The 14417-nt window shown below is 44.7% G+C and overlaps 1 protein-coding gene across 2 annotated transcripts; it reads left to right on the top strand.

Annotated features, from left to right (window-relative positions):
- Window positions 1–5059: 5059 nt before the first annotated feature.
- LOC101116099 (HLA class II histocompatibility antigen, DM alpha chain) lies at window positions 5060–9985 on the top strand. Of its 2 annotated transcripts, XM_004019167.6 has the most exons (5): window positions 5060–5178; window positions 7053–7337; window positions 8749–9027; window positions 9239–9367; window positions 9720–9985. In XM_004019167.6, the coding sequence occupies exons 1-5, from the start codon at window positions 5091–5093 to the stop codon at window positions 9722–9724; spliced, it is 786 nt and encodes a 261-aa protein (XP_004019216.4). In that variant the 5' UTR covers window positions 5060–5090; the 3' UTR covers window positions 9725–9985. The 2 variants fall into 2 exon arrangements, with proteins under 2 accessions (XP_004019216.4, XP_060259561.1); XM_060403578.1 differs by having other exon boundaries at window positions 9239–9985.
- Window positions 9986–14417: the final 4432 nt, after the last annotated feature.

The following is a 14417-nucleotide window of genomic DNA, read 5'->3' as shown; positions in this document are numbered from 1 at the left end:
AGCTCCCAATGCAGGGAGCCAGGGTTCGAACCCTGGTCAGGGAACTAGAGCCCACATTCTGCAACTAAGGCCCAGAGCAGCCAAACAAATAAGAAAAATTCAAACTTGGTCATAGATCCAAAGGAAATCATTTAGTGGGATATAGATATTAGAATCAATTAATCAACATTGAGTCAAGTCATAAAGTATATTCTGAATTTGTGGCGAGACCTGTGATAGACCAGAAGTCATCACGTAGATGATAGACATCATTTGGGAGTTGACTGGGAAATGCTGTCTGAATATTTATACGCAGATTTCATGTTATGTTTATGCCTCAGGTGATCTCATGCCATTGTCTGGGATGCCGTATGTTCAAGATAGCTATGTTGAGGTGGTGGTTTGGTTTGTGATAATTCTCTTTTCTTCAGGAATAGCTCTAAGACATAGAGATGATATTCTGCCTGGCCACCACTAATTGGTCCAGAGGTCCATACCTAATACAAGCTGAGACAGTCAGATTGTCTCTTGTAGCAACATGAAACTTGAAAGATAAGATGCTGGAGGCCTTTGAAGATGAGGTATATTAATGGCAACTCAACCCCTGCTGCTAAGGCCCCTGTGACTCCCCTTCCTGAGACTAGCTGATTTATCCCTTTTGATTTTGTGAGCTAGCTCTATATCTGTCCAGTAAATCTCCCCTTTAAGGGGCTTCCATGGTGGCTGAGAATCTGCAGGGCTGACTCTGCCTGCAATGCGAGAGACCTGGGTTCGATCCCTAGGTCAGGAAGATCCCCTGGAGCAGGAAATGGCAGTCTACTCTGGTACTTTTGCTTGGAGAATTCCATGGACACGGGGGCCTGATGGACTATAGTCTCTGGGGCTACAAAGAGTTGGACAGAACTGAGTGACTAATGGGCTTAGCTGATAAAGAATCCACCGGCAATTCAGGAGACCCCAGTTCAATTCCTTGGTCAGGAAGTTCCCCTGGAGCAGGGACAGGCTACCCATTCCAGTATTCTTGGGCTTCCCTGGTGGCTCAGATGGTAAAGAATCCACCTGCAATGCAGGAGACTTGGGTTCGATCCCTGGGTTGGGAAGATCCCCTGGAGGAGGGCATAGCAACCCACTCCAGTATTCTTGCTTGGAGAATCCCACAGACAGAGGAACCTGGTGGGCTACAGTCCATGGGGTCACAAAGAGTCGGATGTGACTGAGCGACTAAGCACAGCACAGAGTGACTAACGCTTTGACTTTTCGCTTAGAAGTTAACTAGGATTGGTTTCTGTTGCTTAAAATCAAAATAACCTGATTAAATATAATTATTGCATAATAAAAATTACTGTATAAACATCTTTGTTGTCTTATTACCTCTGTGTTGGAATACATTTAAAAATAAAAACTCCTACTATCAAATTTACATTTACAAAAATTTCTTGTGGGACCCTATTTTGTGGTGGGTACAATTTGAGAACCGCTGTGTACAACATCCAAGTGGAGATGCCTAAAGGCATCTCCTTTAGGTTTGGTGTAAGGATGGTGGAATCAGCAAGGTCTCAGCCAAAGAAGGGAATTTGGAAAATGTCAGCAAATAGGTGCTAATGGAAGATAAGTGAGGGTAAATGCCATCGAGAGCAGGTGTAGAGTATAAGAGGGGTGAGGACAGAACTCCAGGGACTTAAGGGTTAGCCGAAAGGAGTCCATAAAGGTGACAGGATGCCAGAGAAGTTGGAGGAAAAACTAGGAGAGAGTGCAGACAGGGATGCCGAAAAATAAACCGTTTTAGGAAGCAGGGCATGGCCAACGGTGTCAAATGTTGCTGAGACTGCAAAGAGTCCATTTGATTTAGCAACACAAAGATGTTGAACTGTTTCATTGTTTAGGGTTAAGGATTAAATGGCAAATATGAAAGAGAGATGGTTGCCCACAACTTTTTCAGGAAACTTGGCTCTGTCAAGAAATAGAAAATCGGGCAGGAGTACAGACACATGAAGGGCTGGGTGTTAGAAAGCCGGGACCTATTGGTTTCACAGGTATGAGGGCTCTATTTTCAGAGGCGTTCATATCATCAAAGACAGTGAGTTACTGGGACACAGAACTGGCCACCTCCTCTTGCCTGCAATTCCCACTTCCCTAAACTGATGACATACTATTTGTGAGATATCTGTTAATAGAGTTTGTTGCACGGTCCTGGGAGGAAGAAGAATTACATAGAGGGAAGGGTAGTTAGAAATGTTTTAACTTGTTCCCATTTGTACAGGGAAAGAATGGTTAACCACAGCCTTGCCTCCTTCTTAATGATGGACAGTTGACTTTCTCTGCATGCTGGACTTGTCTACACTGTACTCTTGGTGGGGAGCTTGGATCCTCTTTGCCTTGTCCCTCCACCCAGTGTATTGCAGTGTCTGCCCCCACGTGTTCCTAGACCTCCCACTAATCCTCGTGCTCCTCCCCCAGACTTCCCCCTGAACAGTGTTAATCTGGGACACATTAATGAATTGCCATCCTCAAGGAGGACTGGGGCTCTTTGGAGGGTGGGTTTATTTTGGTTCCCCTACCCCATTTCTGACCACACAGAACCGTGTGCAGCAAACTATGGTCTGAGTAATATTCAGCCCATCTGCTTTTATATGGCCCGGGAACTCAGAATGGTTTTTTGTTTATAAATGATTGGAAAAAAAAGTGAAAGAATTGGGGACATCCCTGGCTGTTCAGTGGTTAAGACTCCACTTCCAATGCAGGGGACTCAAGTTTGAACCCTGGTCAGGGAACTAAGATCCCACATGCCTTGTGGTAAGACCAATAAATAAATGATTTGAAGACTCTGCCTGACTGCCCTTGCTCTCTCCCACCCCCCCCCCATAAAAAAAGGATTATATTTTGTGACTCATCAAAATTATATGAAATTTAATTTTCAGTGATTTACAATCTGGTCCTTTATAGAAAAAGGTTGCTCACTCCTGGTGTAGAACTGTAGGTGGCCATGTGCCATCTGTCTCCACCGATAGTTTTGGTGATGTTAATATGACAGAGACAGTGAAAGCTGCTGTCGTATCCAACTCTTTGCAACCCCATGGATGGTAGCCTGCCAGGCTCCTCTGTCCATGGAATTCTCCAGGCCAGAATACTGGAGTGGGTAGCTGTTCCCTTCTCCAGGAATCTTCCAAACTCAGGGATCAAACCTAGGTCTCCCTCATTGCAGATGGATTCTTTACTGTCTGAGTCACCTCCTCTCTAATTTCCTCGGGCTTTCCTAGTGGCTTAGATGGTAAAGAATCTGCCTGCAATGCAGGAGACGTGGGTTCTATCCCTGGGTTGGGGAGATCACCTGGAGAAAAGAGTGGTTACCCACTTCAATATTTTTGCCTGGAAAATCTCATGCACAGAGGAGCCTGACGGGCTTAGTCCATGTTGCAGAGTCCGGTTGCAGAGTCGGACACGACTGAATGACTAACACTACTTTCCTAAGGGGTGACTCTTCCCCACCACAGGAATTCCTGATGGATTAATCCACAAAGGAAGCCTACCCCAACCCTGGCCTTCTACCCACCACCACACACACACTCACACACACATGTATGTACCCTTTAGTGTTTGGGGATATGCAGAAAGTCATGGGGGAGTGTTTGGGGCTGTCAGGACTGCTGTTGTTTGTTTCTCAGAAGGGAGGATGGATTTTGAAAGGACCGTGTTCACATAGATTGATTTTTAAGATTACTACTTAATTGCCACATTAGATTTTTCTCACTGCCTCCCCCTCAAACCCCTTCTGTCTTTCTTTCTCTTCTCTATCATACTTGCAGCATATACACTGACAGTTTCTTCCTCTTCTCCCGCTTCCCAGCCCACCACAATCTGGAGTCCACTCCCGCTAGAGTGCTGAAACTGCTCCCAGCACGTTTCTCAGCCATCTCATAACCGCCAAACCTGAGGACGCTTTCCAGTGCTCCCTCGACTTCCGAGCTGCATCCGAGCGTGCTGGCCTCGCCCCTCGCCGTGGAGCGCCTCTGTTTCCCTGAGTGCTCGTCGTCTTTTATTCCTGTCGCTCCCGGGGTGCTCCTCTTGCCACGGGCTTCATACAAGTCAGTGTGTTTTGGTGGCCTGGCTAACGCGCGGTGTCGGCGCCACGCCTTGTCTCCTGTATTGTGTTCTAGACTGTTCTGTCTAGGAGTCTGCGTTTCCCAGCCTTCCTGGGAGGTTGGCTTCCTGTTAGATGCTCTCAGTAGGAGGCATGGGCTCATATTTATGCCTTAGGCAGGAGTTTCAAACTCAGGACTTGGAATAGGCTCAGGTTTTCCTCTGGTGCTGGATGTATGGATTGTCTTGGACTCTTAGTCATCAAGAGGTGGAAGGGATGGGAGTAGCCAACGGTGCGTCCTTCTTTGCATTGGACATCTGCCTTAAAACTAGGATCCTGCATGCCGTGTGGTGCAGCAGGAAGCAAAGAAACAAAAACCCCACCTGCCTTCTGGTGTAACAGAGCCTATATGATCTAGCTCTTGCCTAAATTTTTAGCTCATTATAAATCAACTATACCCCAATAAACTTAAAAAAAAAAAGATAAAAAAGTAACTCCTAAAAAAAAAATTCTAGCTCCTCTTGACATTCCACCTTCATCCCCTGCCAGTTACCAAACAGGAACACGTGAACAACCTCCAACTATTACAGTCCAACTATACAGAGGTCTCCAAAGAAAGGAGCTCTGAATGCCTTTGACCTTCACCCCTTTGCCTGCTCCTTGCCCTGGGTGTTTTTTCTCTCTTCACATTCTGCTGGCCTGTTTCTCCTTCAAGACTCTTATCAGCCTTCCTAATTACATCCCACCTGTTCCTTCATCCTCAGTCTGAAGAGCATTCCTCCACGGCCTCCCCACGCCGCCAGCTACACCCCATGCCTGGCCGGGTGAAAGAGCCAAGTCCTAAGAAGATGGCTTGCTCCAGGTCTCTCCCCAGCGACTAATAACGTCAAACCCTACACTCTTTATGATTGGCTTATCCAGAATGACAAGGGCAGTGGTGGGAAGTGAGCTGGAGAAACATGATCTGGGAAGGAATTTGGGGACCTGGGTCAGCTGGCTGGTAGTTCCTAGCCCCCCGGGGAAGTGTGAAGATATGGATCGTGAGCCGAGCCAGGAAACTGCGCTGCTACGGCTGCTCTCCTTTCTGTGGCTGTTGCCCCTGTCCTGGACCGCCCCTGAAGGTATGACAGTACCTCTCACTGACTTCCATCCTGATTGGGGTAGAGCCTAGGGAGCCGGGGTATTTGAAAGTGACAAGAGTGCTTAGTAAATGGTGCAAGTGTGACGAGAGAGCAAAACGATAGCAGAGTTGGGAAAGAGCCATGCTGTAGATGGACAGTAAACAGTGCCAGAGGTGCTTCGTAGGTTCCATTGAAGACAGTCTCTTGAAGCAGAGATTATTATATCCATTTTCCAGCTGAAGGAAATGAGACTCAGAGTTTAAGTAACTTGGGCAAGTTCACCCCTTTGGTAAGTGGTAGAGCTGGGATTTGAACAAAACAGATGTTATCTCCACTGTTCCTACGTAGGAACCCTGCACTCTGAAATCAATTCACCTTAACAATTCTTGAGAAACCTCTTAACTTTATTGGTCCTTAGTTTCTTTCTCTGAAAAGGATGGAGTGGAATGGAAGAAGAACCTGGAAGATCCCTCTTACTCTGTCTATCATTCTGGGTATTGGGTTTTGAGTAGAATCTTTCTGGCTGGGGAGATTCCTGCCAGGAGTTTCAAAGAATTAGGGATTATTTCCTGCAGCTATGGTGCTATTCCCCCAGGCCTGTCTTTGCAAGATCTGCAAGGCTGAGGGAGGGAAGACATATTCAGAGAGGCCTGGTGCCAATGAAGTGCCTGAAAAGAAGCCTGGAGAGTGGTTTTATAGTCTGCTGTGCACTTCCCTGGTGGCTCAGATGGTTAAGTGTCTGCCTATAATGTGGGATACTCGGGTTCAATCCCTGGGTCGGGAATATCTCCTGGAGAAGGAAATGGCAACCCACTCTAGTATTCTTGCCTGGAAAATCCCATGGACGGAAGAGCCTGGTAGGTTACAGTTCACAGGGTCACAAAGAGTCGGGCACGACTGAACGACTTCACTTGTGTGTGTCTGAGTGTAGGGTAGGGCACTGTTGTCTGTGGCTTAGATCACCATTCCTCCATCCACGTGAAGACTGGGAAACCCATACAGGCCCTTCACAAGTCAACAGGATGGCCTCCTGGGAATTACACAAAGGTCTCTTCTGTGGGAGAAAGTAGCCCTGTGCCAGGACTTCCCAGGTGGGGCTAGTGGTAAAGAACCTGCCTGCCAGTGCAGGAGGTGAGTCCTGCCTGGAGAATCCCATGAACAGAGGAATCTGCTGGCTACAGTCCATAGGGTTGCAAATAACTGGACACGACTGAATGGACTTAGCACGCACACACACAACTCTGTGCCAAGATGCATGGCTTGGTAAGCAAAATGCAAGCTGAATTTCAGCCACAACTTACCTCCTTGGCTGGGTGCTTTGGGGCACAAAAATACAGTCAATGCTGTGACTCTGCCAACTGAATTTGTCACTTTAGATCCTAGAACCTTTGACTTGTTACAGCTTTAGATGTTTTTGTGGACTGGGAAAGTTTGGAGAGATTCTGTAATTTCTTTTTCGCCCTTTTCAGAGCCTAAGAGACAGACACAAGAGGGGTTGTAAACCCGCTACTGCCCCCCTCCTCCCTGGAGCAGGGCTTGCTGTTTTCTTTTTTAAAAAATATTAATTTATTTGGCTGTACTGGATTTTAGTTGAGGTAAGCAGAATCTTCATTAGGTTATGCAGGATCTTCCGTTGCGGCAAGTGGATTCTCTAGTTGTGGCACAAAGGCCCCTGAACTATTGCTCAGTAGCTGCAGTGCACAGGCTTAGTTGCTTCTCAGCTACGGGACCTTCATTTCTGGACCAGGGATCCAACCCAAGTCCCCTGCATTGCAAGGGGGATTCTTAACCCCTGGACCACCAAGGAAGTCCCTTGCTGTTTTCTAAGCTGAAGGGGATCCCACCTCCCTGAACCCCACCTGTCTCTCTTGCAGCTCCTGCTCCAGGGTGGACGGATGACCTACAAAACCACACGCTCCTGCACACAGTGTACTGCCAGGACTGGAGCCCCAGCATGGGGCTCTCTGAGGCCTACGACGGGGACCAGCTTTTCTCCTTCGACTTTTCCCAGAACATCCGAGTGCCTCGCTTGCCTGAATTTGCTGACTGGGCTCACCAGCATGGAGATACGTCCAACATTATGTTTGACAAAGGTTTTTGCCGGACCATGATCGAGGAAATTGGCCCACAACTTGAAGGGAAGATCCCTGTGTCTAGAGGTCAGGGCATTTTTCTGTAGAGGTGGGGAGGGGAGCTGCCCTCAACCTCATTATACACTGAATTTTTCCCTTTCACACCAATTCCCCATCTCTCATGCTTTCTGGTTCTCCCCTTGAACCTTGATTTTTTTTACCACCCATGGTCTGCACTCTGTTTTTGTTGTAGGCAGAAGAAAAGCCCCTGGGGTGTAGTAGGATTCAAAACTATGGAACTTGATAAATTTAGCAGGGACCAACTGATGCCTTCTGACTGTTAGCACTTGGGTTATGATTGATACTCAGCAAAATGGAAGGGAGAATGGAAGTATCTGATGATGTGTCTGAATTTCGTTTTATTTATTTATTTTAAAACTTGAGTTTATTAGGGAATACTGATGGATCATAGTAGATGAAAACCCTAGCTGAGTTAACGAAATGGTAGTTAACTGCCTTGGTAAACTAGGCTTAACTACATGGATTAAGTAAGCTTTGTTAATATTTATTTTCTTATTCTGCCATGATTGTTTGGCCATCACAATGTGTTTTTTTAATTGGAATATAGTTGATCCACAGTGCTGTGCCAGTCTCTGCTGCGCAGCCAAGCGACACAGTCATGCACACGCATACATTCCGTTTTTAATATTCTTCTCCATCATTGTTTATCCCAGGAGATTGGATATAATTCCCCACGCCACACAGCAGCACCTTGTTGTCCAACAGTTCTAAAGGAAATAGTTTGCAATAATAATGTGTTTTAATGTACATTTTTCAAGATTTAAACAATACCACATCAAAACTGAGTTGACATTAATTGCATGACAAGGTAACTTAAAAAACATATATAGATGTGATCAGCACGTCTTTCAAATATGTCCAAACATATAGTTCTTGAAACTATCCTTCAAATCAGTATCTTCAATGTTTTTTTAGCAATTGGTTCTTTTTTTTCCGGTGGTTACCTTTATTTTTTAATTTTTATTTTATATTGGAGTATAGTTGATGGACAATGTTGTGTTAGTTTTAGGTGTACAGCAAAGTGGTTCCCTTACACACATACATATATTCATTCTTTTTCAGTTTCTTTTCCCACATAGGTTATCACAGAATATTGAGTAGAGTTCCTAGTGCCGTAAAGTAGGTCCTTATTGATTATTGATCTTATATATAGCAGTGTGTCTGTTAATCCCAAACTCCTGGTTAAAATGTGCCTGCATTTTTAATGAGAAGACAGCTCATGGTCAGGAGCCCCCTGTGCGGTCCAGTTAGGATGGCGGGGCCCGCGTGGTCTGCCTCTGGTCCAGGTGTGGTCCTTGCCTGGGCAAAGACCTCTCCCATAGCCCCAGTTCCTCATCTCTCCTCCACGTGCCACGGCCCCTCCATAAACGGGGTTCCCATCTGAGCTTCCTTCCCTCACGCCTCAATCCCCTCACAGGGTTCCCCATCGTTCAGGTGTTCACACTGAAGCCCCTGGAGTTTGGCAAGCCCAACACGCTGGTCTGTTTCATCAGTAACCTCTTTCCACCCACACTGACCGTGGAGTGGGAGCATCAGTCGGCACCCGTGGAAGGAGTTGGGCCCACTTTTGTCTCTGCGGTTGATGGACTCACCTTCCAGGCCTTTTCCTACCTAAACTTCACACCAGCATCCTCTGATCTTTTTTCTTGCATCGTGACTCATGAGATCGATGGCTACACAGCAATCGCTTTTTGGGGTGAGACCCTTCTCCCTGGAAGCCTGGTTCCTTTGTGGGGCAGAAGAGAGGGGGACCCATGGGAGGGCTTCTTTCTCCACCTGGCCCTTGTTAAGGCTGTTCCCGCTCTGCGCCGACCTCAGTCTTCCCAGCCTCGGGGTCTGCCCTGTCGTAGACAGCCATGGCATCCCCAACCAGGTCTCGGGGCTGATCAGCTCCCCTTTTTCTCCAGTGCCCCAGAACGCGCTGCCCTCTGATCTTCTGGAGAATGTGCTGTGTGGCGTGGCTTTTGGCCTGGGTGTGCTGGGCATCACTGTTGGCGTGGTCCTCATTATCTACTCCCGGAAGCCGTGCTCAGGGGGTACGTTGGGGCATCTGGAGGGGGCGGGAGAGCCAGACACAGTGGCGCACATGTGAGTTTGCTGGGGACCGTCTTGTGACCCAGGGAGCACACAGTGGCCCTTGGGTGGGCAGGCCTGTATCTGCACACCCATCCTCCTGGTTGAGGCCCCGGCTGCACATACACAGTTACAGGTCGGGAGGATGTCTTTGCATGGGGGAGGAGCGGTGGGGGAGCTGGAGGAAGGGCGTTTGGAGATGATCTGGAGACAAGGAGAGAGCAACTTCTGGATGGTGTGTTGCTGGTGGGGAAGGGCCTTTGGGGATGAGAAGGACCCCCCTGATGGATTTTCTCCATCCTTCTTTCTCCTCAGGCTGACTCTTCCTGACCAGAGTCTGATACCAACAGCTGCAGCCACGCAACCAGGAGGTGTTCAGGTTCTCACATCCTGACCAGGATCTCTCCTTCTCAGAGCAGGAGGCCCTGGGACTCCTCTGGGGTGTGTGTGTGTGTCTGTCTGTCTGTGCGAGCATGACAGCCCTCTCAGCTGAGGGCTCTGCATCCAGGGGAACCCAGAGTGGCCTTCTGATCACAACCACACCCCTGCTGTGTCAAGGCAATAAATGTCATTTCTTAATATTGATGTGGCTTCTTTTTTAACTCATGATATTTTATTTCTGGATATTTTAACTCGAGTAGGTTATCATGTCAAACTCAACATGCCTTTACCTGACACAGTTTGCCCTCATTAGGGAGAGAAATGGGAAAACCCCCAACTCCTGGCTGACTCCTGCTTCCTGGTCTCCACACAGCATGACGGCTTTTACTCCTATTAGTCTGTGCAAAATATGTGAGTAATGAAATCAGAGCCTCTTTCTGATAATCTGCTCACACAATAGTGGAGGAAGCTGCTTGCTTTTTTTTTTTTTTTTTTTTTAGCACTCTACTCTTTGTGAAAGTGTTCATGCCTAGTAGAGGCTGCCTTGAGGAATATATAACTACCTTCAACCTTCACCATAGCTGGGAAAACAAGAGCTTCAGAGTGGGAAAAATAAGACTTCAGATGCTGTTCTAAGTCATCTTGGTTTTGTGAAAACAGTATAATCAAAAATCACTGAAGTGAAGTGTGAACAGCCTGGAAGGGCCCAGAACTCACGCGTCCTCTCCGATGGCCTGTTCTGTGGCCTGAGGGGACTATCCAGGGAGAACCATGCTGCTGCTGCCCCGGGTGGGCGGTGGTGGTGTGGTGGGGGGCACATGGCGAATGGTAGTAACTCCCTTTGTCTGCACTTTCTTTCTTGCTTTTCTCGAGGTCTGGGAGTTGCTTTCAAGGAGGGAGTGGCGTTAAGATGAAAAGTGAAATTATTTTGGTGTTGGTGCAAGAGTCTCTGCTTTCTGCATTGTATCAGAATCTCAGGGAAAATATTCGCTTCTTCTGAGAAGCTGGCACCTCCTCTGAACCACCTTATTGCTAAGAGCAGCATGTGTACTGGTTAAGAAGATGGGGTGCAGAACCAGACCACTGGGGATTCAGTCATGACTGTAGCTGCGTTCCCTTGGATGAGTTCCTCAACCTCTCTGTGTCTTGGTGTCATTTTCTGTAAAAGGATGATGTTAACAGTGGTGCCTCCCTGAATAAGGTTGCTGTGAAGCTTAAATAAATTAATATCTTGCAGAATGCTTAGAACAGTGCTTGGCACGTAGAAAAAGTGCTTGTAACTTAGCCAAGATTTTCACTGGGGAATTCAGCAGCATCATTAACTTCTTTTCTGGAAACAACTTTGACTCTACCTTCAAGTATTATGTGGTCTCTCTTTGAGACCCTTTCCTTTCACTTTACCATTTTGCGTCTGTCCCTTGTTGCTTTCTAGTTCTTCTTGATTTCTCTCTCTCCATTTTCCAACCTATCCAGAAACTTCCTGCCACTCAAGCCTTAAAAGTGGTTTTATTTATTTATCTGTGAGAATTTTTTGGCTGCACCTCTTGGCTTGTGGGATCTTAGTTCCCCGACCAGGAGTGAATCTGGGCCCTTGGCAGTGAAAGTGCAGAGTCGAAAATCACTGGACCACCAGAAAGTCTCCAAACCTTTTTTTAAACTACACTTTGTGGCCTTAGACAAGTCACACCCTCTCTCTGGGCCTCAAACTCCTCATCTGTAAAGCCGTGGGCTTAGGTTACGTGCTCTCTGATCAAGCATTCTGTGATACTGCCACTTATAATATTCAAGAAGCCTTCCAGACCCTCTCTCATCTGATGTCCCTCTTTTAATAAAAATCTTAGTGCCTCCTCTTCCGTGAACCTATGCCTAATCTTCCAGCCCTATCTGACCTTGACTGAAGTCTTCCAAGACGTGATACACTCAGCCCAGACTCTGCCCTCACGGCTATGCCGTCTTGGCTCATGGGTTAGTTTTTTCACACAATTGCTTTGTCATTTCAGTGATTCAGGGACCATGAACAGTTTACACGCTCACCAACTCTCACTTTCCTTTATTGTCATTAGCACTTGAAATTATTTGACTTTCAAATGTTGGCAATTCAGTGGGTGTCAAGTGGTCTCATGTTTTAATTTGCTTTTTTTGCCTTGCTAGTGAGGCTGGACATCATCTCCTAGGTTTCTCTCTGTGTGAGTTGTTGATTTATATTGTTCATCTATCTTAAAAATGGTTTTTTCATGTGACTGTGGGGGTGGGTGTTTCTGATATATTCCGTATAGTAATCCTATGTCAGCATATAAATACTATAAGTGCCTTCTTCCACTTTGCTGCTCGTCAGTTAAGTTTGTATATGGTCCCTTTCCTAAATAGAATGATTTCATTTTCATGATCAAAACCCATATGGTGGGAAATCCCTGGGGGTCCAGTGGTTAAGACTCCATGCTTCTAATGGAGAAGGCACTGGTTTAATTCCTGGTCATCAAACTAAGATACCACATACACCTGATGTGACCAAAAACTTAAAAAAAAAAAAAAAAAGCCCATATGGTTTGTGTTTTCATAATCTTAAGAAATTCTTTCCAAACCCAGGGCAGTAACGTTATAAATTTTGCTGGAACATAAAGTGATAAGGTGAGTCTCCATATTCTCAGTGAGAATATTTTTAAAACATTTGACCAGTTTCAAAATATAAAGCTTTAGGTATATAGAAGTTATAGGCAAATAGTCAAACGTCTGCTAACTACTTTTATTTAGTTACTCACAAGTTTAAAATCACATAATTTATAACATAGTATTTTAACACATATTGCTGTTTCCACTTTCATGTTCCATAATTTTTAATCTAATTCTTCTCATGTATTTATTTTTGATTATGCTAATGGTTTCTAGATTATCTGATTGATTGATTTAAAAATAAATCCATTTATTTAAACTAAAATGCCCCACCCAAACCAGTTTATTCTTCTCTCCCATCTCCCGGCCCCTGTCTCAGCACCCACAAATCTGTTCTCTTCCATTCCTATAAGCTTGTTTATGACTATTATTCCACATAATAAAGAGATTATATGGTATTTTTCTTTTCCCAACTTATTTCATTTCACATAATGCCCTTGAGGTCCATCCATGTTGTTGAAAATGACAACATTTTATTTTTTATGACTGAATAGTATCCCATTATATGTACACACGACAATTTCTATTTTCTTTCATTCACTGATGGACAGTTAGGTTGTTTCCATTTTGTGTCTATAGTAAATAATGCTGCAGTGAACATGGGGGTATATATATATACACATATTTGAATTAATGTTTTTGTTTTCTTTGAATCAAGACCCAGAAGTGGAATTGCTAGATCATATGGCAGTTCTGTTTTTTTATTGTTTTGAGGAACTTCTGTACTGTTGCTGAATCCTTATGCAATATGGTAGGAATGGAAGTTGGTTAAGCCACTCTGGAAAACAGTATGCAGGCTCCTCAGTTACTTGTTAATTGAAATCATTTTAGAATAATGTATCTTCTCCAAAGAACTTTGAAAGAGTGGCCATAATTTGGAAAGGGAAGAATTTAAGGACTTATATCGAAGGTAATTCTCTCTTTTCTGATGGATAATTTTGGGTAAAAATGCTTTGCTTTGTGTTTATCTGGCCATCTATGATGTTGCGCTGAGCCTTCTATTAGTGTTTGTCATTCTCCTTTCACATTTGGATCTTGACTGATCTGGAGTCTTTGCATGTGGTGTGAGTATGTTGACAGCTTCCTTTTTCTCCAAACACTGAATTGACATTAATGTCATTTAGAAACTATTTGATTTATTCCCAGGAATTTTATGCCAAATTCCTCCATATGCATGGATTTGTCTCTGAATTATTCTGTTCAATGGCTTTGTCAGTTTCTTGTTCAGTTAAACATGTTTAAATTATTACGGCTTTTTAAAAATGTTTTCATATTTGACAATGCTAGTTTCCATTTCTTTGCCACCTCACTTCCCAGAAAACTATATTATGCTCTTCTTTATCAAAATTGTCTAAGATTCTCATGGACTTTATTATCATATATATTTTAGAGTCAGTTTGTCAAATTCTGCTTTGATTTTGGTTAGGAATATGGGGGGAACCTGACTTCTTCATTGTGATAGGATGCCTCATCCATGAATAATGTTATGTCTCTTCACTTCTTGAGGTCTTCATTTATGTACTTTAATAAAATTTTCCTTTTATTCCATAAAGTTCTTATACTTTTGTATATTAATTTCTAAATATATAAATATATTATGGTTTTTAAATTCCTATTAGAAATGGTTGACAATTTTCCATTATTTTCTGATTATTAAGATATTATTATAGGGCTTCCCTGGTGGCTCAGATGGTGAAGAATCTGTTTCTAATGCAGGAAATCTGGGTTTGATCCCTGGGTCAAGGAGAACCCCTGGAGAAGGAAATGGCTACCCACTCCAGTGTTCTTGCCTGGAGAATTCCATGGACAGAGGAGCCTGGCTACAATCCATGGGGTTGCAAAGAGTCAGACAGGATTGAATGACTAATACTTTCACTTTTTCAAGTTATTATTATAGTGTAGGATTTTGAATCATAAATCCTGAGTTCAAGTCATCGCGCTATTACCCAGCATCTGAGCAAA

This window comes from Ovis aries, chromosome 20 (genome assembly GCF_016772045.2).
Source record: "Ovis aries strain OAR_USU_Benz2616 breed Rambouillet chromosome 20, ARS-UI_Ramb_v3.0, whole genome shotgun sequence".
NCBI classification, from domain to species: Eukaryota; Metazoa; Chordata; class Mammalia; order Artiodactyla; family Bovidae; genus Ovis; species Ovis aries.
This window is presented reverse-complemented; position numbering and strand designations above follow the sequence as displayed.